General features: G+C 45.7%; 1 protein-coding gene across 1 annotated transcript in view; it reads right to left on the bottom strand.

The window, feature by feature from the left end:
• The window catches only part of stx6 (syntaxin 6), a 32,554-nt gene extending 7,600 nt beyond the window's left edge, over positions 1 to 24,954 (bottom strand). The window contains exons 1-7 of the mRNA XM_080195989.1: positions 24,877 to 24,954; positions 18,826 to 18,995; positions 17,673 to 17,767; positions 15,385 to 15,447; positions 10,642 to 10,764; positions 8,180 to 8,286; positions 3,272 to 3,366 (exon numbers count right to left, since the gene is read on the bottom strand). Of these exons, the coding sequence (XP_080052115.1) occupies positions 3,272 to 3,366; positions 8,180 to 8,286; positions 10,642 to 10,764; positions 15,385 to 15,447; positions 17,673 to 17,767; positions 18,826 to 18,995; positions 24,877 to 24,905 (682 nt within the window). The 5' untranslated portion in view covers positions 24,906 to 24,954. The remainder of the gene's footprint in view (positions 1 to 3,271; positions 3,367 to 8,179; positions 8,287 to 10,641; positions 10,765 to 15,384; positions 15,448 to 17,672; positions 17,768 to 18,825; positions 18,996 to 24,876) is intronic.
• Positions 24,955 to 27,154: the final 2,200 nt, after the last annotated feature.

The raw sequence follows: 27,154 nt of genomic DNA, 5'->3' as shown, positions 1-27,154 counted from the left end.
CTGACGCGAATCTTTGTCTCTTCTTCGGACACAGGTGAGGTCCCAGAGGACTCGAGGATAGCGAACGTCGTACCGTTGTTTAAAAAGGGTAGGAGGGATAGCCCAGGTAACTACAGGCCGGTGAGTTTAACGTCAGTGGTAGGCAAGTTGATGGAGAGGATTCTTAGGGATAGGATGTATGAGCACTTAGAGCATTGTGATCTGATTAAGGATACGCAGCATGGCTTTGTAAAGGGGAAGTCTTGCCTTACAAATCTGGCAGAATTCTTTGAGGAGGTGACAAAAACGGTCGACGAAGGACGAGCCGTTGATGTCGTCTATATGGATTTCAGTAAGGCGTTTGACAAAGTCCCTCATGGTAGGTTGGTACAGAAGATTAAAGCTCATGGGATACGTGGCCAGGTATCTAGATGGGTAGAGAACTGGCTTGCAAAGAGGAGACAAAGTAGTAGTGGAGGGGTCCTTTTCTAGCTGGAGGTCTGTCACTAGTGGGGTGCCACAGGGCTCAGTGCTGGGACCTCTTCTCTTTGTAGTATATATAAATGATTTGGAAGAGGGAGTAGGTGGTGTGATCAGCAAATTTGCTGATGACACCAAGATGGCTGGATTGGCGGGCAGTGAGGAGCAGTGTCTGGCAATACAGCAGGATATTGATAGGCTGGTTGATTGGGCAGATACGTGGCAAATGGAGTTTAATCCGGATAAATGTGAGGTGATGCATTTTGGCTGGAATAACGTAGGGGGGAGTTATATGATAAAGGGTAAGCCCGTAAGGAGTATAGAATCGCAGCGAGACCTGGGGGTCCAAGTGCACAAGTCTTTGAAGGTGGCAGTGCAAGTGGAGAGTGTGGTGAAGAAAGCCTATGGTATGTTAGCCTTTATAGGAAAGGGTATAGAATATAAGAGCTGGAGTCTAATGTTGCAGTTGTATAGAACGTTGGTTAGGCTGCATTTAGAGTACTGCGTCCAGTTCTGGTCGCCTTACAACCGGAAGGACGTGGAGACTCTGGAGAGAGTGCAGAGGAGGTTTACCAGGATGTTGCCTGGTATGGAAGGACTGGGGTATGAGGAAAGGTTGAAGAAATTGGGGCTCTTTTCCCTTGAAGGACAGCGACTGAGGGGGGATCTAATTGAGGTGTATAAGATTATGAAGAGTATAGATAGAGTAAACAGAGGTAAGCTATTTCCTATGGTAGAGACACATAGGACAAGGGGCCATGGACTTAAGGTGAGGGGGGAGAGGTATAACACTGATATTAGAGGGAGGTTTTTCCACACAGAGGGTAGTGGGGGTATGGATGCTCTGCCAAGTAAGGTGGTGGAGGCAAACACGCTAGAGTCATTTAAGAATAACTTAGACAGGCACATGAGTGGGTTGGAGATGGGTGGATATAGGAGATTGTTTTAAATGAGGGTCATTAGCATTGGGGCGTCTCTGGTAAGGTAAATGGATATGGTACAATAATAATGTTTTTTTTTCTTTTTCATTCACAGGTTTTAAGTCGGTCCGCCTTGTGTCCAACGAGGGGCATACACGCGATGGGTCGTACTGGGGCTGCTCTTGGTTGTTCAAGATTGGCCTAGTGCTTCATGTCGTTAGTGTGTGCCTAAACTGGACCAGATACTGGGCAAGACGACAGCTCAGTGACTATCGCTGATTGCTGTGCAGACACATGGATTTGGGCCGGTGTCTGTGGGAGTTTGCGCATTCTCCCCGTGCTTACGTGGGTTTTCTCTGGGTGCTCCGGTTTCCTCCCACACTCCAAAGATGTGCTGTTAGGCTGATTGGCAGGAATAAATTGTCCCTAAATCAGTTTCCCTCAATCTGGATGGCCATAAAACATTAGACAGGGGTCGTGGGGGGAGAGGGGGACTGGTGGTGTTGAGATGGCGGTGCAGGCTCGTTGGGCCGAAGGGCCTGTTTCCCGGGCTGTTTTTGTTCTTTGTTTGTTCTTTTTTCTCTTTCCCTATAATTTCTCCCGTCTCTCAAGGACCAAAATTTAACTTTAGCTACTCTCCATCTTTTTTGCAATTGGTTTTTACACTCCTGGCTGGTTCATTCTCGTACTCGATTTTAATCAGCTTTTTGGTTTTCTTTTGCTGGTTCTGGAAGACTCTCAATCCTAAAACTTACCACTATTTCTTGCAATATTATAAATCTCTATTTTAAAATCTGTTACAATCCTTAACTTCCTAAAGATGGATCTTTCTTGCTGAGTTTTTGTTTTTAAAAACATATTTTTATTGAACATTTCTAAGTGTTTTCCACTATCTATCAGCATACAAAATCAACCTTAGCCAATCTCCCTTCATACCTAGGCAACTGACTCACAAATGTCACTATCAAACTTAATAGGGAATGTAATTAATTCATTTTAGCATGATCACCTTTTCCTCAGATTATTTTTTACTGTACTATAAGGTTGCAAATCAATCCTGTCTCATTGTATAATATAGTTGTGGATAGGACTTCAGACTAAAAGTAGCCATGAGTTGGGGGCAGTGAGGTGAAGGATGATTTAGAAATGTAAAGAATAAAGTTGAGGCAGTGTAATGATTGTGGTGAAAATGAGTGGAGTGGGATAGGAAGGGACAAAGTGTTTTATCTGATATATTTTGTCACTAAGCAAAGGTCCTTGCAAAAAATGCTGGTTATCAAATAAAATTAAAAGCTCTTATGACAAATGCATCATGCATTCAATTAAAAAGATAGAGGAACTATCAACACAAATAAAGATAAATAAATATATAAAATAAATAAATAACACCAGGGGTGGGCCGCAACACTGGGGCAACAGGGGTGCACACATGCAAGCTGTGGGCCTTGCGGCGAATGAAGGAAGAGGGTTGGTGACGGGATGTAGAGTGTAGTGCTGTTTTGAGGGGTGGTTGAGTGAGGTGTTGAATGGGTGGATGGGGGTTGATGTGAGGGGGTGGATGGGGGTTGATGTGAGGGGGTGGATGGGGGTTGGTAGGTTTGGGTGTCACTTTTAAGATTTAGCACCTCAAAAGTAAATGCAGGTACAGGTACCACATTGTACAGAACATCTTGATGAGAACCAAAGTCCACATTCTTGCTTCATTTTATCCTTGCCCCCATCCACCCACCTCCTACACACTCCACTTGGTCATCTCTTTCTGCCATATTCTTCAAGCGGGAAAGGCCTGACAACAACAACAACTTTCCAGCGTTGTTTCTTTAATTTCTGGGATTAGCACATTAATTAATTGCGTGCCTGCGATGGCGAAAGCTCAGTCCCCTCTAACTTACCGCTGGTCATGTGGGAGACCTTGGCCAGCTTCTTCATGACATTATCCAGCCGTGACTGGGCACTATCCAACTCATAGGAGAACTCATCAAGCATGCTGTGGGAGAACAGAAGATATACAAGCTGAAACATGAAACTGAGTGGCCGGCTCCAATTTCACCCTTCTGATGCACTGCATTATTTATAGAACTCATCCTCAGCTCCACATTGCATTTCGTTTTCCTTACTGTGCTCGGATAACATTAACACACACACAGACACACTAACACACACGGACACACACAGTATGCTTTACCCCCTCAAGCCAATATAGCCTCCCCAAGGTGTAGTAACCAGAACCTCTCGCAGTACTCCAAGTGTGGCCTAACCAGGGCCAGCTGAAGCATGACTTCTACCCCCTTGTATTCAGCATTCCATTAGTCTGTTTGATTATTTTCAGTGCCTGTTCATGATACTTTAATGATCAATGCAAGGATGCCAAGTCTCAGTAGACCTGCACTCTTTCTAGCTTTCCACATTTTTGTATCATGTTCCATCTTCTGTGTAAAAGTCCAAAATGGATGATCTCACATTTGTCTATGCTGAAATCCATTTATTTAATATTGGTACGTAACTATTTCCCCCCATCTTCCAGTTGCTGATAAATACAGTGAATAGTTGGCGTTTCAACATAACCCTTGCAGAACATTACTAGTTACACTGCAAGATCAGGACAGAGTGCGAGAGATTGGGACTATCTGAATGACTGGTATAGTGTGAGAGATTGGGAATGTGAAGTGTTGAGGAAACATCCTTGATGCAGATGTGTGTGTCCAAGAATGCAACTGATTCTAGAGAGTAGTCCATGGTGAGATGGAACTTGTTGATGTCACCAAATACTTGTTTCAGTGATTGTTTGTCGTGAGTACAAAAGAAAGAAAATGTCATTTCTGTATCTAGTGTATAGCGTCAGTTGAAGATCCTGTGCGGTGGAGAGGTCTTGTTCGAACTTGTGCATGATGATGTTGGCATATTGAGGTGCGAATTTGGTCCTCATGATGTTCCATGTGTTTGGGTGAAGAACTGGTTGTTGAATGTGAAGATGTTGTGGTCCAGGATGAAGCAGATAAGTTGTAGAATTGCGTCAGGAGATTGATAGTTGTCAGCATTGAGCACCGAGGTAGTTGCAGCAATGCCGTCATCATGGAGGATGCTGGTGTAGAGTGCCATTGTGACGAGGAGTACTCCTGGTTCAACTCTTCCGTGAGCGCTAAGTTTCTGTAGGAAGTCCATAGAGTCGCGACAGAAGCTGGGGGTTCTTTGTATGATGTGTTTCAGAATGCCCTCGATGTAGCCGGAGAGGTTCTCACACAGGGTCCCATTGCCTGATACGATGGGATGGCTGGGTGTGTTGGCCTCATGTACCTCCGGGAGGCAGTAGAGATCTCCAATGCGGGGAGTACATGGGACGAGAGCACGGAGGGTGCTCTGAAGGTCCAGATCAAAGGTCTTGATTAGTCTGTTGAGTTGTTGGGTGTCCTTTGGTCAGATCCGTGTGTTCCTCGTTATTCAGTTGTCGGTACACTTCTTTGTAGTGATCCGTTCTGTTCAGTATGACAGTGGCCCCTCCTTTGCTGGTTTGATGACAATGTTGCGGTTGGTCTGGAGAATGCAGATGGTGTTGCATTGTGCTTGGATATGGCGCTCAGCTCACTGATCGACAGTTCCGATGCATCACAGTGAAATCTCCTAAGATGACAAACAGGACACGCCGGTCAGAGTACCCTTCGTCATCCAGTACTTCCCTGAAGTGGAGAAGCTATGACATCTTCTCCGGAGCTTTCAACATGTCATTGATGAAGACGAACATCTTGCCAAGGCCATCCTACATCCCTACTATGTGTCTTCAAACAACCACTGTACACAGCAAACTCTCCAACCTTCAGGAGAACAGTGACCACAACACCATACAACCCTGCCACAGCAACCTCTGCATGATGGGCCGGATCATCGACACGCGAGAACACCATCCACCAGATACATGGTACATACTCTTGCAACTCGGTCAACGTTGTCTACCTGGTGTGCTGCGGACAGGATGTCCCGTGGCATGGTACATTGGTGAGACCATGCAGACACTACGACAATGAATGAATGGAATCGCTTGACAATCACCAGGCAGGAGTGTACCCTTCCTGTCGGAGAGCACTTCAGCAGTCAAGGGCATTTAGCCTCTGGTCTTCGGGTAAGCGTTCTCCAAGACGGCCTTCAAGCCATACGACAAGAATTGCCGAGCAGAAACTAATAGCTAAGTTCTGCACAAGGATGGCCTCAACCGGGATCTTGGGTTCATGTCACGCTATCTGTAATCCCCACGACTTGCCTGGGCTTGCAAAGTCTTGGCTTGAGACAATTCACACCTCTTTAACTTGTGATTAAACCTCTCTCCATTCACACTGTCTGTACCTGTAAAGGCTTGATTACTTGTTAAGACTTGCATTCCATCCATTATCTTGTAATATATAGCTTGTGAGTCTATATGCCCCGTTTATGAACCCAACCCCCATTCACCTGGTGAAGGAGCAGTGCTCCAAAAGCTCGTGCTACCAAATAAACCTGTTGGACTTTAACCTGGTGTTATAAGACTTATTACTGTTTATCTCCACATCAATTCTCCAAACTAAAGAAACAGTTTTTGAATCAACAGTCCTTTGGGCATCTACAGTGTTCTCACCTCGATTCTAGTGCGTATATCATGGCCAAACCACCTAGCCCACACATCTTTGACTGTGGGAGTAAACCAGAGCATCAATAGGAAACCCACGCAGACATGGGGAAATGTGTAAACTCCACACAGATAGTCACTCAAGGCTGAAATTTCAATACTAAGATTGAAAGATTTTTTAATATTAGGCAAAAGCATTGAGAGTTAATTAACACATGCCCTCAGCCCAATACATAAAAATGTTGTCTCCTCTCCCCTACACTTCCTACTCTCAAACACACATTATATGGAACACCTTTCTTTTCATACACAAGATAAAATATTTACCATTATGGTCTGTCCTATGCACCATTATGATGGCATGAAGTTTCTGTTTTAAATGATACTGATACAAAAGACCCCCTCCATCAATCCCCAGTGTTTAAACTTGCTTCCATTTTGATAAGGTGAAAGCCTGTGGCCCATGTCCCAGAGGTTTTCAGCTCTGATATCAGTTCTACTCGTCATGTTACCTAATAGCTGAACATAGGAGCACTGGGAGGGGAATCATATATTCAATAAGCATTAGCAATCAATGTGTTTGTTTTGATGCAAGCTAAACGGATAAGTAGGGTAAAGTACACGACTCAACTGAGAAGGCTGAGACTGAACACAGTGTCATACACTTGCAATGGCTCAAGTAAAAGCACTGCCAGCTGGCAGGACAGACTGACCCAGGTTCAATTTACAACCTTGGCTCAATTAGCTTATCTCAACCATGGGACTTCAACGAGCTGCGGGCCACAATGGCAAGATCTAACTCAGTTGAAGCTTCTTCTATGATTCCATTCATATCTATCCAAGCCCGGAGAACTCTTCCCTTACCTGCATCTATCACCTTGAGAGTTCAGCAAGGACCTGTCCTTGGCACCTCATTTCTCCTGTACATGAGCTGTTCTTTTGTGACATCACTCACAAGATGTAGCTTGGTTTTCTCACACGCACCAATACCCAATTCTACCGACCATAACATTGCTTCTGGGCATCAAGATTTCCTCTGGGTTGCGCCACAACTTCCCCTAACAAATGACTTCCGCCCCTGACATAATCCCCATTCCACAACTCCAACACCCACCAACACACCCACAACCTCCACACAAAATATATCTCCCCTGCAAAGCATCCACTATAAATTTCCCACACTCCCTTTCACAAGCATTTGCAAACTTAGTGTTTTGTTCAGCATGAGCTAGACATTAAACCCAACATCCTCTGTGAAACCAACAATGCTTACTTCCACCTTCGGATGGTCACGGGGACAGGCGGAGGCCTCTTAAGCCTCTTCCTCCTTTCAATTACACCAAGGCAGGTCTGTATCTTAATTCCATTGACTCACCATGGTTCTGTAACTCTTGATGTTTTTAACCGAACATTTTAAAAATTTATCAGTGCTGAAAGTTTCCATTAACTCCTCCAGGGAGGGTTCCAGATTGCCTTTACATAAAGTATTCACGTGCTTCCTACCTGAAACCCTCATCATACCTCCATTGCTTCACACTTGACATTAATGCTATCCCTACTGGCCTTACAGCTTCCACCTTCATAAAAATATCAACTTTTGCAAAAGCTCTTGTCACCTGCGTTCATGTTACAGTCCCTCCCAAATGCATCGCGTTTAGTGTTCTTCCTGTCCCTTCAGGTCTTCACTGGAGGCAGAATCGATAACCCACTTGGGCCTACTCACTGGAAATTGAGCACTAAACCTCCATGTTCCAAAAACAAAACCCAGACAAAGCCTTTCAGTCACCTGGCTTCAACTCTCATTTTGTATCTCACCATCCCTTTCCTCGGGCATATCTGTAAGGCACCTCAGGACGTCTCTACATTAAAGACACTATTCACAACCTTCATTGAAAAGCATGCGCGTGCGTGTGTGTGTGTGTGTTGGGAAATGCAATGAATGTCAAATAGGATGGAACTGGGCTTTGCTGGTCAAATAACCTGCCAACACTTGCTATTTAGAGTGGTGTATGATCAGTGGGCAGCCAGGAATTGTGAAGCTAAACTCCAATCCGCGTCAGTCAGTCACTTCAGGCAAAGAGGGCAAAATATTAGGGGCAAGGGAGGAACAAATTTCACTCTGAGCAAAACCCATTTCTCAAGAATAAAACACAGGTGTTGAGGGAAAAAGAATGAAATTTAAATGTACTGTTGAAATGACACTCACACTGCTTGCTCATCTAGCTCATTACCAATCTTCTGTGACATGTTCTTCAACACTCCAATACTACCCGATACCAGCTCTAACTGATCATCTTGCTGCTCCGTGATCAGCTGTAAGAGGACAGGAGACAAAGGTCATGACAGAGAACTATAGAAAATTTAGTGCACAAAAAGGCCATTCAGCCCATCGTATCTACACTGCCAACAAAGAGAAAGAAGAAACTAGTGTTCTCTTTAACCCCATTTTTCAGCACTTGCCTCATTAGCTTTGCAGGTTACAGCATTTCAGATACAAATCCCAACTACCTTTTAAATGAGCTGAACATTTCAGTCTCAATCGCTAACTTAGACAGTGAATTCCAAACATCCATCACCTTCTGGGTGAAAGGAGTTTTCCCTCATGTCCCCTCTAATTCTTCCAATCACCTCAAATCCATGCCCCCTGGAACTAACCCTTCAGTTATGGTCCTATCTAGAGAAGTGTTCCAACACTAAGAGAGAAATGGATAGTGAAGGAGGATGGGGGAGGAAGAGGGGAGACATACGGAATTCCTGTCAGAGAGAAGAGCAGTACTTCCAACTCAGAAAGAAATGGAATGCAATAAAAGGTTGGTAAAGGGTCATCTGGTCTCAAAATGTCTGCTCTGTCCTCTCCTTACAGATGCTGCCAGACCTGCTGAGATTTTCCAGCATTTTCTCTTTCTTTCCTGCCTATCCTGTCTATGCCCTTTATAATTCTGTCACCCCTTGGCCTCCTCTGTTCTAAGGAAAACTACCCTAGCCTATCCAATCTCTCCTCATAGCCACATTTTTCAAGCGCTGGCAGCATTCCACTAAATCTCTTCTGCAATCTTTCCAGATTACGTGATGTAATGGGGTGACCAGAACTGTACACAAAACTCCAGCTGTGGCCTAACCAGTGTTTTATGCAGTTCCAATATTATATCCCTGCTTTTGTATTCAATACCTTATTCAATAAAGGGAAGCACACCATTTGCTTTTTTGACCACCTGTCCTATCACCTTCAAAGGACCTGTGGATATGCACCCCCCTCACTTCCTCTACCCCTCTCAATATCTTCCTGTTTATTGAGTATTTGCCCACTTTATTTGCCCTCCCCAAATCTCACTTTTCAATATTGAATTCCATCTGCCACTTCTCTGCCCACTCACCCAAACCATTGATATATTTCTGGAGTCGACAGCTATCCTCCTCACTGTCAACTGCATGGGCAATTTTTGTGTCATCTGCAAATTTCCCAATCATACTACCTATATTAAGTCTAAGTCATTAATGTATAAAACAAACAGCAAGGGCCCCGACACTGAGCCCCCTGGAACATCACTGAAACCTGTTTTCCATATGTAAAACCATCAATTATTATGCTTGGATTGCTATCACTTGAGTTGGATCAAACTGCCACCTTCCTCTTATTTCCCTTAAAATCTCTCACTTTTCTGACCAGCCCGCCACGTGGGACCTTGTCAAATGCCTTATTGAAATCCGTGTAGACAATATTCATTCCACTACCCTCACCAATCCTCCTTGTTATTTCCTCAAGAAATTCTATTGAGTTAGTAAGACTATCCCTAGGTCCCCAGTATAAAATATGTTCCTTTACCCAGCACTAATTATCCTTATTTTGATCTGCTTAAAATCCAGCATTTTGTTTTTTAAAAAAAAAGCAAATCAATGGGAGGTTGAAGGAAGGAAAACTCATTTCTAGTGTTGAGCTGAACCTGTTCCCCTCCTAGTATGCACTGGCCTCACGCAGGCAATTAGTTCATGTCAACAGACTAGCCGTTCCCCACTGCCAGATTCTCATCTCTTATTAGCAGCACTGCTTCCCATGGTCTAAAGTTGCTTATCAGAGATACTGATCAAACATTAAACCAGTGGCTTTTCCATTTTGTTTCTTTTTCAATTGAAACTGATCATCTGTTGCTAGCTCCAGTTCCATAAACCTTTGTTCCAGTAGCTCATGCAACTGGCCACAGAGTGTGGCAGCAGGCTATTCAACCATGCGAGGAATTATATTCTGGTTTTGCACTCAGCCAGTATCCACACACATACTCACTGCAGCATTCCTTGCTGGACATCAGCAGTTGGAACCTGGCTGATTTCATTGCTAGCTCTCTCCCCTATCTTGTGGAGGCCACTTTAATGGTCCTGATGTTGTGATCAGCAAGACCAGCAGAGCTCTGGAAAGCCCCCAGTCAGCAGGAATGCCGACAATCAAAGTCAGATAGTATCTTTATCTACTTGTTACACCTGTACACTTTTATCTTTCCTTCACCACGTAAACATTCTGAGCAGCCGAGTGCACTGCCTGCAACCCACAATCCAAAGTCTAACCATCCCGCTGCTCCAACCCCAATCAGATACCCTGACAGAGCCACCACACCGCTCCTGTTTCCTGCCTAGTTCCCAGTCTGCAGACACATGGTTCACTCCTTGTCCACGTACCTGTTGCTGGATGTGCTGGTTCTCAATGAATTGTGAATTCACAACCTGCAGCTCTTGGTCTAACCGGCTATATTTATCTGCAGTGGAGTTCAATCCCTGGCTTCCTTTGTTGCTCAGCAGAGTCTGCACACAGAAAAAAATTAAAACAATGCACCATTCGGATTAACAAAGGCTTGTACTTATGAAATCACAGTGGGTCTCCCAGAAACATCTCAAGGCATTTCAGACTGTAAATCTCTATCAGATAACTATTTTCCATTGAAAGCAATGAGAAGAACTTGCATTTATATAGTGCTATTCACAGAGTCATTGTGTAATGCAAGGAAAAGTGGCAACCAATTTACACACGGCAAGGTTCTCAAATAGCTACTCTTCATTGAAATAATGCCTTAGAACCTTTTAGATCCTGTTATTTATGTGAGGGAAGATAATTTGAACAGCACTAATTTCTCCTTTCGCCATCTATTCATAAGCAGAAAGATTTTTTGATTTGTTTCCCCAATTTTTTATTCACGACCCCACAGCAAACTTGAGAGATAGGTAGGATGAACTCAGAGGGCTCGTTTATTTGCTCAAAATGTGAGAGGAGGGTCACAGAGTTGCCTCCACACACAGAGAGCAAGGGAATAAAGAAAAGACTTAACAGTGCAGAGACCACAGAAAAAAGAAACGTTGATTGAGATGGATTCCAAAGTGCAGAATCAAAGTACAATGAGGTATTCCTTCACGGAGAGCTATTTACCATTTATATAGATGATCTGGAGGAGGGAACGAGTGTATGGTGTCGAAATTTGCTGATGACACCAAGATTGGTGGAACGGCAAATTGCGCGGAGGGTGTGGAGAGTCTACAGAAGGATCTAGATAGGCTGGGCGAATGGGCCAGGAACTAGCAAATGGAATTTAATGTTGGCAAGTGCGAGGTGGTCCACTTTGGTAGGAATAATGGCAGGAAGGATTATTACTTACGTGGCGAAAAACTGCAGCAGGCGACGGTGCAGGGGGACCTCGGGGTCCTTGTGCATGAGTCGCAAAAACCCAGCTTGCAGGTGCAGCAGGTGGTCAGGAAGGCGAATGGGATGCTGGCCGTCATAGCGAGGGGGATTGAATATAAAAGTAGGGAGGTCTTGCTGCAGCTGTATAGGGCATTGGTGAGGCCACAGCTGGAGTACTGGGTGCAGTTTTGGGCGCCGTACTTACGCAAGGATATTTTGGCCTTGGAGGGAGTGCAGAGGAGGTTTACTAGGCTGATACCGGAGTTGAGGGGGTTGAGCTATGAGGAGAGGCTGAATAAACTAGGCTTGTACTCGTTAGAGTTTAGAAGAATGAGGGGAGATCTCATTGAGACATATAAGATGATGAATGGGATGGATAGGATAGAGGTGGAGAGACTCTTCCCGCTCAGAAAGGACAGTAGGACTAGGGGGCACAGCCTCAAGATAAAGAGGGGGTGGTTTAGAACGGAGTTGAGGAGGAACGTCTTCACTCAAAGGGTGGTGAATCTCTGGAATTCTCTGCCCGTTGAAGTGGTGGAGGCTGCCTCGCTAAATATTTTTAAGAAGCGGGTTGATGGGTTTTTGATAAGCGAGGGGATTAAGGGTTATGGGGAGAGGGCGGGAATGTGGAACTGAGCCATGACAGATCAGCCATGATCTTATTGAATGGTGGGGCAGGCTCGAAGGGCTAGATGGCCTACTCCTGCTCCTATTTCTTATGTTCTTATGAGATCGATGGGCTGAAAACCAATGCTGTAGAGCCCACTTTTCCAGGGCTGTTGCCTTCACACGATGAGCTGGACACACAAAAGGAATCAGTCTTGTAGGTGATGGTACAGAATTTCCAACAGAAGTAATGTGGATGGAGCCTTGTGTTGAACCTGGGCAGAGCTCCTTCTCTGTGAGGCTGCTTGTCAGGCCAACAAGACAATGGGCGGAATTCTCCAATGCCCCCACTGGTGGGTTCAATGACAGGCTGGGGTGTGGATTTGGTGGGAGCGCAAAAATCATGCCAATGTGAATTTCCGCTGATGATGGATTGGGAAAGCACTGGAGGCCAGTATGAAACTGATCTGCATCCCATTAATTGGATGCAGTTGAAGGCACAACTTGAATCTTCCGCCCACACTCAATTCTCTACTACATCAACGGGCAAACACTAGGCCCAAAACACATGGAGGAGCTGGGCCGCACCTGAATAATGTTTAGGTCTGCCTCTGGAGTCCAGAATGGAGACCACCATTAACTCTAGACCCTGAAACACCACAGCAGTGGAGGGAGCATCCATAGGTGCAACCTCCAGATTCAAGGTCCATCTTCCAGCCTCAGAATATTCCTGGATATCCATTCTTCTTTCTGAGGAGACCCATTTTCCAGCTTCAAGAGCGTTCTGGAGTTCTATCTTCATTTTCAGAAGATCCATGTTCATTCTTCAATAGTGGGTCAGTGATGTTGTGCACCATTTCAATAAGGTGCCCAGATATAACAGCAGATGATGTGCCATCATACCTGCCCTGCCATGGGAAAAGGTGTAAAACACCTAGTTGCATCAGCAATGAGGTTGGGACCAGAAGATATGACGTGGCTTTGTTTAGGCGTCGCAGTGGGAAACGCATCACATTCTCATCCTTGCCACGTATGGAAGAATTCCACCAAATAGTACTGGTTTCACAAGCCAGAGGCCCATGTCACCTGACTCCGAATTCTCCACACTATCCTTCACAAAGGACTTGCATCCTTCCTCTGGGCCTCCAAGATAAACATCACAACCATTAAGAGTTGAAAGGAAAGTTGCGATGCCTTTTGTCTTAGCAGATGAGCAGACAGACTTCTGTTGGCCAGCCAGGATTAAAAATGCAGATGGCCTTTGTATATCTCTCTTCAAATTTGGCCTATGCATTCCACCGGGGGTCATTAGTGGCTCCTGAAAGATAATGTGCGAGTTTCCCCATTACTGCCAAGCAGCTCCTTTTGGTTGAAGGTCGCAGGCAGGCATACATTCAGCCATTTTGAGGATCTATGTTCAGGTTTTTTAAAAAAACAGATAGCCATAAGGATACCTATATATAATTTATGAAAATATATAGTTTCAGGAATTAATCCCTCACAATCTACTTGAGAGGACAGAAATCTAGTCTAACATCTCATGGAAAGATGGAACTTCTAACAGTACAGCACTGTCTCGGTGATGTGCTAGAGTGTTTTAGCCTTGGATTAAGAACATAAGAACATAAGAAATAGGAGCAGGAGTAGGCCATCTAGCCCTTCGAGCCTGCCCCGCCATTCAATAAGATCATGGCTGATCTGTCGTGGCTCAGTTCCACTTTCCCGCCCTCTCCCCATAACCCTTAATCCCCTCTCTTATCAAGAACCCATCAACCCGCTTCTTAAAAACATTTAGCAAGGCAGCCTCCAACACTTCAACGGGCAGAGAATTCCAGAGATTCACCACCCTTTGAGTGAAGAAGTTCCTCCTCAACTCCGTTCTAAACCGCCTCCCCTTTATCTTGAGGCTGTGCCCCCTAGTCCTACTGTCTTTTTTGAGCGGGAAGAGTCTCTCCACCTCTATTCTATCCATCCCATTCATCATCTTATACGTCTCAATGAGATCTCCCCTCATTCTCCTAAACTCTAACGAGTACAAGCCTAGTTTATTCAGCCTCTCCTCATAGCTCAATCCCCTCAACTCCGGTATCAGCCTAGTAAACTTCCTCTGCACTCCCTCCAGGGCCAAAATATCCTTGCGCAGGTGCGGCGCCCAAAACTGCACACAGTACTCCCGCTGTGGCCTCACCAATGCCCTATACAGCCGCAGCAAGACCTCCCTACTTTTATATTCAATCCCCCTCGCTATGAAGGCCAGCATCCCATTCGCCTTCCTGACCACCTGCTGCACCTGCAAGCTGGGTTTTTGCGACTCATGCAGAGTTCTTAGAGTAGGGACTTGAACTTTCTGGACCTTTTGGACAAGGGTATCAGTGCTGCCCACTGAGCCACAACCAACACCTTAATGACAAATGATCTGGTTTTAGTGGCATTGGCTTGAGGAACACGACAGGAAGTTGACAGTTGCAGCTCACCAGATTTCTGTGGCATACAATTTCAAGCTGGAGTCATTCAGCTGGCAGACAGCAACAGGAAAACCCACCACATTTTCCCCACTCAAGCACCTGACAGCTGCCCTGTTGAAATCTGTCAACTCAGCCTGAGGGATCGAGCCTGCAACATTCTGAACCTGGCGTCTTGGTACCTCGTCAGCCTGTGCTGGGCCATCAAGGGAGTTCCTCAATTCTGAGTGCCTTCCGAAGAAAAACACAGCAGAATTAGGAATGTCACGTTGATTAAATTTTAGGTCTGGTTAAGGCGGGTAAGCGATCTGCACAGTAAGTGCTAGTCTATTTGGATTTCAACATGAGGTTGGGAGGGAAGGAATACCCTTTCTTCAACTCTCTGACATTTGGCAAAATGCCTTTTATTTTGCAAACAAGTGATTCCAAACTCAGGGAATGGAGCTCTGAGTTAATTTGCATAATACTGAAGGTAATGTTGACAACATCCACGAATATTCAATCTGGAAAGCTGACTAGAAGGTTGCAGCCTGTACTTTTCCCACTGAGCTATCTTATTGTTATCCAAATGACCATGAGACATCCACCTTTGCTGACCAGTACTTACGAATTTTCATAGTGTGCGCATGTTGTAATACAGCACTGTTAGTAATAAGTAAGAGTAAAAAGCAAGTTACTCACCTGTCTGTTCTTCTGTTCTGCTAATGCCTGCACTGAGGTATTGGACATATGATCCTTCATTTCCTGTAGTATTGAAATGTAATGACGGTAATTTGTATAAATCTGTAAAAATGTTTTGATTCTGCACTGTTTGCAATTCAAAGCCCTGTACATTTGCAATAGTTTGTTTATTTGAGATTTTTATGAATAAAGTATATTTTTGGAAAAAAAAATACAGGAAATTTGTTAGTCATTCTAGCAGATAATGGAAACATTCATCAGAAACGAATATGAACAACTGTAGTGGGCCAGCCTCTCTTTCTCTCTACGCGTCTAGAGCTTACCGCTACACGTGTTGAGTTAAGACAGGATCTACAGGCGTTTAGAGATGCAAGGACTGATTAGAGACAGCATGGCTTTGTGAGTGGAAAATCATGTCTCACAATTTTAATTAATTTTTTGAAGGGGTAACCAAGAAGTTAGATGAAGGCAGTGCAGTTGATGTTGTCTACGTGGACTTTGACAAGGTACTGCATGGTGGGTTGTTAAATCTCACGGATCCAGGGTGAGGTAGCTCAATGAATACAAAATTGACTCGATGATAGATGTTGTAGAGGGTTGTTTTTCAAACCAGAGGTCTGTGACCAGCAGTGTGCCTCAGGGCTTAGTACTGGGTCTACTATTATTTATCATTTGTATTAATGATTTTGGTGAGAAAAGAGGAGGCATGGTTATTAAGTTTATAGATGGCACCAAGATTAGTGGCATAGTGGACAGTGAATAAGATTGTCTCGATTGCAATGGGATCTTGATCAATTGGGCCAGTGAGCTGACGAATGGCAGATGGAGTTTAATTTAGATAAATGCAAGGTGGTGCATTTTGGTAGATTGAACCAGGGCAGGACTTACTCAGAAACTCTGAATCAGACACTTAGTGGTGTGCCTTCCGATTTTCATACCCTCTCTATCTCTGTTGCCTGAAAGCTCAACCTCGCATTGTAAGAATAAATCATTATTACAAACACATACTTGAGCAATCTGGTTGTCAAAAGAAAGATATAAAATCCATGAAAACCCAATTGCATCAGATATGGCATCTGCTCCAAGGCTTTCCCAGCTATGTCTGTCTCCTGTAAGTACCATAGATAAAGATGAAGACACCCATACAACATCTGTAACTGGATCTTCCAAGTTCACACCAAATTCATTCTTGGTTACGTCTTGCATTTATTTACCACCCCTAATTGCCCTTATGACTGACTGAAGTGGACAGCAAGCTCAAGGCAGTTAAGAGTCAACCACATCCAAGTGGGACTGGAGTCACAACAAAGCTAGATGGGTAAACATGGCACATTCCCTTCACTAAAGGACATTAGTGAACCAGTTGGGAGTTTTTAACAACTACTCAGCAACTTTGTATCTTATCTGCTAAAATGGAATTTGAACTCCCATAGATTATTAGTTCTGAAATGCTAGTCCAGTAACATAACCACTACACTAACATTCTCCATACAATCGTACAGTGCAGAAGGAGCCCATTTGACCCATCGAGTCTGCACCGACAACAATCTCACCCAGATTCTAGCCCCATGACCCTCTGCATTTACTTCTGTTTCACTGACACTAAGGAGCATTTTAGAATGGCAAATCCACCTAACCTGCACATCCTTGGACTGTGGGAGGAAACCAGAGCACCCGAGGACACCCACACAGACACGGGGAGAATGCGCAAACCCCACACAGAACAGTGACCCAAGCTGAGAATCGAACCCAGGTCCCTGGCGCTGTGAGGCAGCAGTGCTAACCACTTTACCACTTTATTGCCCTCCAAAGAAACTCTAGATACAAACACATATAAAAAAAGAAGCTGCCATACAAGTGACAGCACAAAATCACTTTGCTTTCTGCATTTCCACCAAAGCTTGTGGCATGGTAGCACAGTGGTTAGCATCGCTGCCTCTCAGCATCAGGGACCCGGGTTTGATTCCCGGTTCGGGTCACCATCTGTGTGGAGTTTGCATGTTCTCCCAGTGTCTGCGTGGGTTTCCTCCGGTTGCTCCAATTTCCTCCCACATCCTGAAAGATGTGCTGGTTTAGATGCATTGACTTGAACAGGCGCTGGACTGTGGCAACTGAGGGAATTTTATGGTAACTTCATTGAAGTGTTAATGTAAGCCTTACATGTGACTAATAAATAAACATTAAAGCTTCAAGTCCAAGCTTTGCATCTCACAGTCCAGTCCCTCTGGATCACTGCTTCCAGTTATCATCACTTCTTCATTTGCCTGCAACGCATCAACAGGACTTACCTTTACAATTTGTTTTGTACTGGTGATGAATGCTTTCCTTTTGCTCAGTTCTGCTGGATCAAGGTTAAACTTCCGAGGATTCGTCTCCACAATACGTACACTGCAGTTAAGGTAAATTATGTGTTTACAGTGGAATGATGTATTTTGACTGGATAGAAATTTTTATCCTCAACAATCTGCACTAATAAAGCACCTTTATGTAGTCAAATGCCTCAAGGAGCTTAACCACACCCAACAAAAAAATTACTTGGGCAACTGCAGTGCTGTTTACAGCTGTAAAACCCAAAACAAGTTTTGTAATTTGACACATCATGCCTTCTACACAATCTCTCAATGCTGCATTTCCCCCTTCCTGTTTCCACACCACAAATCTTCCCAGTCAAGGATGAAAGAGTTAACTTCTCTCAAGGCCTGTCCTTAGTTGGTATATAAGACTCATAGATGACTCCCGCCTCATAACTTCCTTGATTCTACATCATCACAAACCACATACTGTAAAGATGGCAAATCCAGTTTCAACTCTACCTATAGCCACTATTACAGGAAATGAATTTGCTCTAACAAACCGATGAGTCCATGTGATAACCATGGTAAGAACTCCATTCTGTTCCCAAATTCTACTGAAGTAATTTGCTTATTGAGCACTAGCAAGGTGCTTAATTAGCTTCATGAAGCACAGTATTCTTGCAAGACCACATTTAATGGGAAGGTTCACTAGTTTGAGAGTCTATTCTGTCAAACATTAGCCATTAAAATCACTGATATCTGAGACATATTCAGTTCCTTTGCTGTATTTGCCTTCTGCCACTTTCAATGTGTGCTGAACCTCACCTGCAGCTGGGTACATGGGGGAAAGCACACGGCCTGACTTGCACTAACTGGCATGGCGGACACACTTATCTCTATAAGCTTCTGCACAAAGTTAAATCTCAAAAATCTGGAGGCTTTGACAGGCCAACGTTCTGGCTTTATGGACAACGTGAGCTCTTAAGACATCTGCTAAACTGGACACACGCATGTGTGGACCAGACATTAGAAAACTCCAAATGGTTATTAGCAATTGCAGTCTCGATGAGATAAAACTGTCACATTACTGTCAGAGATAGCTTTGAAGGAGGAACTGTCACTCCAAACACCTGCAATTAAAAGATATTAATCGTCTCATCGAGGTCCTCCAGGTCCCACTCAATACTACGGAGGCTATTCCGAAGCTCATTGGTTGTCCAGTCACACTCTTCTTTGGTGGCCAAAGAGGGTTCTGCCAGGAGCTCGGTCCATCGCTGGTACAGTCCTTGAGAAGTATTCACTGCTTTCTGCACTTCACTGGAAGAAAGTAGACAGCATGAAACAGATATGTATTGGCTCCTATTTCAGATCTGAAAACAACTTTCATATCCTCATAACTCACTTATGTATTTTCAAGTAGTTTCTTAGAATTAGCTGTGGTGTTTCTCAAGCAATGCGCTGTGAAGAGCCCCCCGCCCCCCAAAACTGTGCTGCAAAGAAAGATTCAAAATTGGTGTAATTAAACAACCCTAATGTTCACCACCAACTCTGATTCAGCATCTCCAAGAGCTGATGAATCTTGGTCCTCCCATGTGTATACTGGTCAGGTCCAATCCCTGGAACTGTTCCCGTAAATTTTTTCTGCACCCCCTCTAATGTATTCACATCCTTTCTAAAATCTGGTGACCAGGATTGGACACAATACTCCAGTTGGAATTTGGAACTAAAGACAAAGACCCCACAAAAAGCGAAAACTCAAAAAAGGGGCAAAAATCTTGGGAGAAGCAAGAGAAATCAGAAAAAGTTAAGAAAAACAGGAGAGAGGACATGGAAAAGTTAAAAATTAAGTTTCCAGTAAGGGAAGAAGTCAAGAGAAAAATAAGAGGTGTGCCTCAAAATGTTTTTATGGTATGGACTTGTGCTACGACATAAAAGGTTGGGAACCACTGGCTTAGTGGATAGTGTTCTGCCTCAGAATCAGAATGTTATATTTTCATGTTTTTCCTCCAGAGGCCCGAGTTTAACCAGGTGGACACTTCAATGCAGCTTTGATAGACTGCTGCAGTATCAAGCGGTCTTTCAGAGGAAATGTTAATCTGAGATCCCATCTTTCCTCTCAATTGGATGTAAAGCAGTCATTTAGAACCACAGAAATACCTTCTGGCTCCACATATACAGAATCATAAAATACTTAAGAGCACAGAAGGAAGCCATTTGGCCCTTTGTGTCTACACCAGCACTCTGGAAAACGCAATGCAAGCTAGCTCCACTCCCCATTCTTTCACTAATTCTTTTTCTTTGGGTAATTATTCAATTCCCTTCAAAAAACCATGACTGACCCTGTTTCCACCAAACTCTCAGGCAGTCCAGTCCAGATCGCAACCACTCATTGCATAACAACGTTTTGCTTCATGACACCTTTGGATCTTTTACCACTCATCTTTTTTCTCTTTATTCTGTGGGAAACGAGTGTCACTGACAAGGCCAGCATTTGTTGCCCATCACAAATTACCCTCAAGACCGACCGGCTTGCTTGGCTATTTGAGGGCAATTTAGAGTCAACAACATTGTTATGGGTCTGGAGTCACATATAGGTCAGACCAGATAAGGATGGCAGATTTCCTTCCCTAAAGGGACATTAATGGGTTTTGGCGATAATCCTTGATAGTTTGATGGTTACCATTTTGGAGATTAGGTTTTTAATTCTAAATTTATTAATTGAATTTAAATTCCATCAGCTGCCGTGGTGTGATTTGAAGCATTAGTCTCTGGATTACTAATCAAATTATATTATCAGTACAGCACCATCTCATTTTAAATCAGTGTCCTCTAATTTTCCAACACCTTTACTGAAATTCCTCGCAACCTTTTCTTCTCTAAAGAAAATTACCTCAGTTTCTCCAATATGTCCATGTAACTAAAGTCCTTCATCCCTGGAACTGTTCCCGTAATTTTTTTCTGCACCCTCTCTAATGTATTCACATCCTTTCTAAAGTCTGGTGACCAGAATTGCACACAATACTCCAGTTGGGCCCAGTGTTTTATAGAGGTCCTTCAGAACTTTTTTTGCTTTGGGGCTCAATATCTATTTATAAAGCCCAGTACAGTGGCACAGTGGTTAGCCCTGCTGCCTCACAACACCAGGGACCTGGGTCACTTTCTGTGTGTTGTTTGCATGTTCTCCCCGTGTCTGCATGGATTTCCTCCTGGTGCTCTGGTTTCCTCCCAAAGATGTGTGGGTTAGTTAACGGGACATGGTAAATTGCCTCTTTAAAGGCAGCCCATTAGTTTTGTTATAGGATTTCATTCCAATTTAACTGGGCAAGATCTGTTCTCACCTGCTGAAACTGGAACCGTACCCCCATTTCCTCCACCAGTAACCCCCCCCCCAACTCAACTTAATTACTTTTACTCTTGCATTGATTCATTGACTCACCCCCTTGCCCAGTGCCAGATTCAGAACTGTCTCCTCCCTCACAGGTCTGGTAACATACTGGTTTAGAAAATAATCCTGAATACACTTCAGAGACTCTTCCCCCTCATTACACTATTACTATTCCAGTCTATATTAGCGTAATTAAGCAAAGCTCCATTTTGGTCACTACAATGGCCCCTTTCTTTGTAATTATGTTTAAAAATGATTTTATCTTTATGTACTAATTTTTTGTTTTAATCTTGGTTCACTTCTATGAACCAGGCATTTATTCTAAACCTTTTTTCTGTTTTATTACAGTCGTTATATAAGCATTAGATCCCTTTCCTTCTCCTTGATTCATTTTGATTATCACACATATTAGTATACAGTGAATAGTACTTTTTTTTGTGCGTTATACAGATAAAGTATATTGTTCATAGATCAGAAAAGGAGAGGGTGCAGAATACCTAGGGTGTAGAGATAGATCAACTTAATGTGTGAAAGGTCCATTCAAAAGTCTAATGGCAACAGGGAAGAAGCTGTTCTTGAGTTGGCTGGTACATGACCTCAGTCTTTGGTATCTTTTTCCTGATGAAGAAGGTGGAAGAGAAGATGTCTAGGGTGCACGGGTCCTTGATTATGCTGGCTGCTTTTCCAAGGCAGCAGGAAGCGTAGATAGTTTCAATGGATGGGAGGCTGGTTTGAGTGATGGATTGGACTTTGTTCATGACCCATTGTAATTTCTTGCTGTCTTGGATAGTGCAGGAGCCATACCAAGCTGTGATACAACGAGAAAAATGCTTTCTATAGTGCATCTGTAAAACTTGGCCAGTGTTGTAGCAAACATGCTAAATTTCCTTAGTCTTCTGAGAAAGTAGAGGCACTGGTGGGCTTTCTTAACTATAGTATCGGCATGAGGGACCAGGACAGGATGTTGGTGATCTGGATACATAAAAGCTCGAGCATTTCTACTTCATCCCCATTGATGTAGGCAGGGGCATGTTGCCACTACCCTTCCTGAAGTCAATGACTATCTCCTGAATTTTATTGACATTGAGGGAGAGATTATTGTTGTCACACCAGTTCACCGGATTACCTCTTTCCTGTACTCTTGTCTCGTCATTGTTTGAGATCTGACCCACTATGGTGGTGTCATCAGCAAACTTGAAAATCGTGTTGGAGGGGAATTTGGCTATATGGCCATAGGAGTATAAGGAGTATTGGAAGGGGTTGAGGACACAGTCTTGTGGGGCATCGGTGTTGAGGATGATCGTGGAGGAGGCGTTGTTGCCTATCCTTATTGATTGCGGTCTGTGGGTTAGGAAGTTCAGGATCCAGTCGCAGATGGAGGAACTGATCCCCAGGCCACAGAGTTTGAAGGTAAGTTTCAAGGAATAATGGTCTTGAAGGCTGAGCTGTAGTCAATAAATAGGTGTCTTTGTTATCTAGGTGTTCCAGGGTTGAGTGCAACACCAGGGAGATGCGTCTCCGATGGACCTGTTGCAGCAGTAGGCAAACTGTAGTGGATCCAGGCAATCTGGATAGTCAGAACTGATTCATGCCATGACTAATCTTTTGAAGCACTTCATAATGATGGATATCAGAGCCAACAGACAATAAAGATTAAGGCATGCTACCTGGCTTTTCTTTGGTTCCAGGATGATGGTCATCTTCTTGCAGTAGATAGGGACCTCAGATTGGTGTAAAAAGAGATTGAAAATATCTGCAAATACCCCTGCCAGCTCTTCCACGCAGGATCCGAGTGCTTGTCCGGATACCCCATCCAGTCAGTTGCTTTCCATGAGTTGACTTTCAAAAAGGTTGTTCTGACATCAGATACAGGTTTGTCTAAGACTTCTGGGCTGGGGGGCACGCTCTCGCTAACCTCTAGCTCAAAACAGTGTAGAATGCATTGAGCTCATTGGGGAGGAGTGCATTAGTCCCAGCGATTTTACATGCTTTCATCTTGTAGCCTGTTATGTCTTGCAGACCTTACCATAATTGGTGGGAGTCTGTGTGGCGAGCCTGGGACTCCAGCTTAATCCGGTAGTGTTTTGGCATTTTTAATGGTTCTCCTTAGACCATATCTGGCTTTCTTATATAGGTCAGTGTCACCTGACATGAATGCCTCCTAGCCCCTCGATAGCAATCTGTCTAGTCTGTAACTAAACCATCTCTTCTTTCATCTTTAAATCACTGTTTTACCGACCAATTTTGGATTCCAATCCACCTGGGCCAGTTCCTGTTTGAACTTGGCTCTCATTCAATTGTTTGACTCTTATCTTCAATTCAGAAAGTTGTGGGCTCAGTTCCCCCTCCAGAACCTGTGCACAACAATCTAAGCTGACACTTTAGTGAAAGAATTGAGGGACTGCACCACCATCAGAGGCACTAGCTTCCAGGTGAAACATCAAACTGAGGCTCCCATTTTCCCTCTCAGGTGGATGTAAAAGATACCATTATACTATTTCAAAGATCAGGGCAGTTCTTCCCATTGCCCTGGCTAATATTTATCCCTCATTCAATATCACAAAGACTGGTCATTATCACACTGCTGTTTGTGGGAGCTTGCTTAGCACAAATTGGCTGCTGCGCTTCCTACACAAGTTAACTACATCATTGGCCATAAAATGCTTTGGGACATCCTGTGGTCATGAAAGGGGCGAAAGAAATGCAAATCTTCATTCTTCACTGAAAATATCTTCTCCAGTAGAGCATTTTTAAGTTAGATTATTTCTGGACCTTTTATTATTTATTAACCACAATTAAGCTTACATTAACACTGCAATGAAGTTACTGTGAAAATTCCCTGTCCCTAGTCACCACATTCTGGAGCCTGTTTGGATACATGGATGGAGAATTTAGAATGGTCAATGCACCTAACCAGCACATCTTTCAGATTGTGGGAGGAAACCAGGGTACCTGAAGGAGACCCACACAGACACAGGGAGAATGTGGAGGCTCCATAGACAGTGACTCAAGGTGGGAATCAAACCTGGGTCCTTGGTGCTGCGAGGCAGTAGTGCGAATCACAGTGACACCACCATTCTATACCTGGTTTCAGATTATTATTGCCCAAGCGCTCCCCATTTTATTCCCCAGCAAGATAACCTGAATGTTTATCTTATTTCAATGCATCAGGTTAGACCAATTCCGCTATCACATTTTCTAGTGTATCGGGTAAAAGTGAACGCAGGGCCAAACAGGTCAATCTTCAAATAATACCCTAAAAAGTACACATAGGATGTGCGTACGTAGAACCCACTACTATCCTGGGCTAGCCTTAACAGGGCATCTACCAGTGGATAACAATCTGAACAGGGTCTCTGCTCTATATCAACATGCAGGCACTGAGGGCAATCGCAGCACCCAGATAACTCCATCAGGGCTGGGGCAACATCCTTGGTACAGACGTTTGTGAGACAATCCGAGAAAGAAAATTTAGTTCTGCTTCTCATTGGCATGTTAACATTTGCTCCAGATGAGAAGACAGTAAAACATCCATGTAGACTGGGGGAGGGGAGGGGGGAGCTGGGGGGAGGGGGGAGCTGGAGTGGGGGGGGGGCAGGGGAAGGGGGGGAGGAGAGGCGGGGGAGGTGGAGGATTGGGGGGGAGGGTGAGGGGGGAGGAGGGGAGCGGGAGGTGGAGGAGGAGGGGAGCGGGGGGGGTGGCTGGGCTCTGGTGGTGGGTCTGGGACGGGGCTGTGTCTGTTTATATCCACCTTTACCCCCCCGCTCCTCTCCCCCCCCTCCGGCGGGGGGGTCGGTTCTCTCCATTTCTTACCCTTTCACCACGAAGAACGGGTCCTCCATCCTCCCAGAGTCCGGGCCGCCCGCCTCTCCTTCACCGCCCGCCCGCCGCTCTAACAAACCCCTCAGCATCGCCGGCATCCGGCAGCGGGAGGAGCCCGGCCCTCCCTCACTCCTCCATCCCTCCCTCCTTCCCTCAATCTCTCCCTCGCTCTTTCCTCCGTTCCTCCCTCTCTCCGCCCCTCCCTCTCTTTATCCTCCCTCAATCTCTCCCTCCCTCCTCCGTCTGTCCGTCCGTCCTTCCTCCTCATCCCTCCTTTCGCTCACTCCTCCATCCCTCCCTCCTTTGTCCCTCCCTCTGTCCTCCGTCCCTTCCACCCCCCCACACTCCTCCATCCCTCCTCACTCCTCCGTCTGTTCCTCCGTCCCCTCTCCTCTCTCCTCCGTCCCTCCCTCCCTCCTCTCCCTCCTCTGTCCCTCCCTCTCCCCTCCCTCCTCCGTCCCTCCCTCCCTCCCTCCTCCGTCCCTCCGTCCCTCCCTCCCTCTCTCCTCCGTCCCTCCCTCTCTCCTCCGTCCCCCCTCCCTCCCCTCCCTCTCCCCCTCCTCCTCCCTCCTCCCTCCCTCTCTCCCTCCGTCCCTCCCTCCCTCTCCCTCTCCCTCTCTCTCCTCTCTCCTCCGTCCCTCCCTCCCTCCCTCTCTCCTCCGGCCCTCCGTCCTCCCTCTCTCCTCCGGCCCTCCGTCCCTCCCTCCCTCCCTCTCTCCTCCGGCCCTCCGTCCCTCCCTCCCTCCTCTCTCCTCCGGCCCTCCGTCTCTCCCCCGGCCCTCCGTCCCTCCCTCTCTCTCTCCTCCGGCCCTCCGTCCCTCCCTCTCTCCTCCGGCCCTCCGTCCCTCCCTCTCTCCTCCGTCCCTCCCACTCTCCTCCGTCCCTCCGTCCCTCCCTCTCTCCTCCGTCCCTCCCTCCCTCCCTCTCTCCTCCGTCCCTCCCCTCCCTCCCTCTCTCTCCTCCGTTCCTCCCTCCCTCCCTCTCTCCCTCTCTCCTCCGTCCCTCCCTCTCTCCCTCTCCCCTCCGTCCCTCCCTCTCTCCTCCGTCCCTCCCTCTCTCCCTCTCTCCTCCGTCTCTCCCTCTCTCCTCCGTCCCTCCCTCTCTTCATCTCTCCCTTTGTCCCTCCCTCCCTCAATCTCTCCCTCCCTCACTCCTCCATCCCTCCCTCATTCCTCTGTCCCTCCCTCACTCCTCCATCACTTCTCCGTCCCTCCCTCCCTCCAGTCCTCCATCCGTCCATCCCTCCCTCCCTCCACTCCTCCATCCGTTCCCTTGCTCCTCCGTCCCTCACTCCTCCCCCATCCCTGCCTCGCTCCTCATCCCTCCATCCCCCCTCCTCCCGTCCAGGCTGGGCGAATGGGCCAGGAACTGGCAAATGGAATTTAATGTTGGTAAGTGCGAGGTGGTCCACTTTGGTAGGAATAATGGTAGGAAGGATTATTACTTACGTGGCGAAAAACTGCAGCAGGCGACGGTGCAGAGGGACCTCGGGGTCCTTGTGCATGAGTCGCAAAAACCCAGCCTGCAGGTGCAGCAAGTGGTCAGGAAGGCGAATGGGATGCTGGCCTTCATCGCGAGGGGGATTGAATATAAAAGTAGGGAGGTCTTGCTGCAGCTGTATAGGGCATTGGTGAGGCCGCAGCTGGAGTACTGTGTGCAGTTTTGGTCGCCGCACTTACGCAAGGATATTTTGGCCTTGGAGGGAGTGCAGAGGAGGTTTACTAGGCTGATGCCGGAGTTGAGGGGGTTGAGCTATGAGGAGAGGCTGAATAAACTAGGCTTATACTCGTTGGAGTTTAGAAGAATGAGGGGAGATCTCATTGAGACGTATAAGATGATGAATGGGATGGATAGGATAGAGGTGGAGAGACTCTTCCCGCTCAGAAAGGACAGTAGGACTAGAGGGCACAGCCTCAAGATAAAGGGGGGGGAGCGGTTTAGAACGGAGTTGAGGAGGAACTTCTTCACTCAAAGGGTGGTGAATCTCTGGAATTCTCTGCCCGTTGAAGTGGTGGAGGCTGCCTCGCTAAATATTTTTAAGACGCGGGTTGATGGGTTTTTGATACGCAAGGGGATTAAGGGTTATGGGGAGAGGGCGGGAAAGTGGAACTGAGCCACGACAGATCAGCCATGATCTTATTGAATGGCGGGGCAGGCTCAAGGGGCTAGATGGCCTACTCCTGCTCCTATTTCTTATGTTCTTATGTTCTTATCCCCCCTCCCCCCCTCCGCCCTCCCCATCCGTCCCTCCCTTCCTCCCTCCCTACCC

Source organism: Carcharhinus amblyrhynchos, chromosome 9 (genome assembly GCF_965287045.1).
Source record: "Carcharhinus amblyrhynchos chromosome 9, sCarAmb.v2.hapA, whole genome shotgun sequence".
NCBI lineage: Eukaryota > Metazoa > Chordata > Chondrichthyes > Carcharhiniformes > Carcharhinidae > Carcharhinus > Carcharhinus amblyrhynchos.
This window is presented reverse-complemented; position numbering and strand designations above follow the sequence as displayed.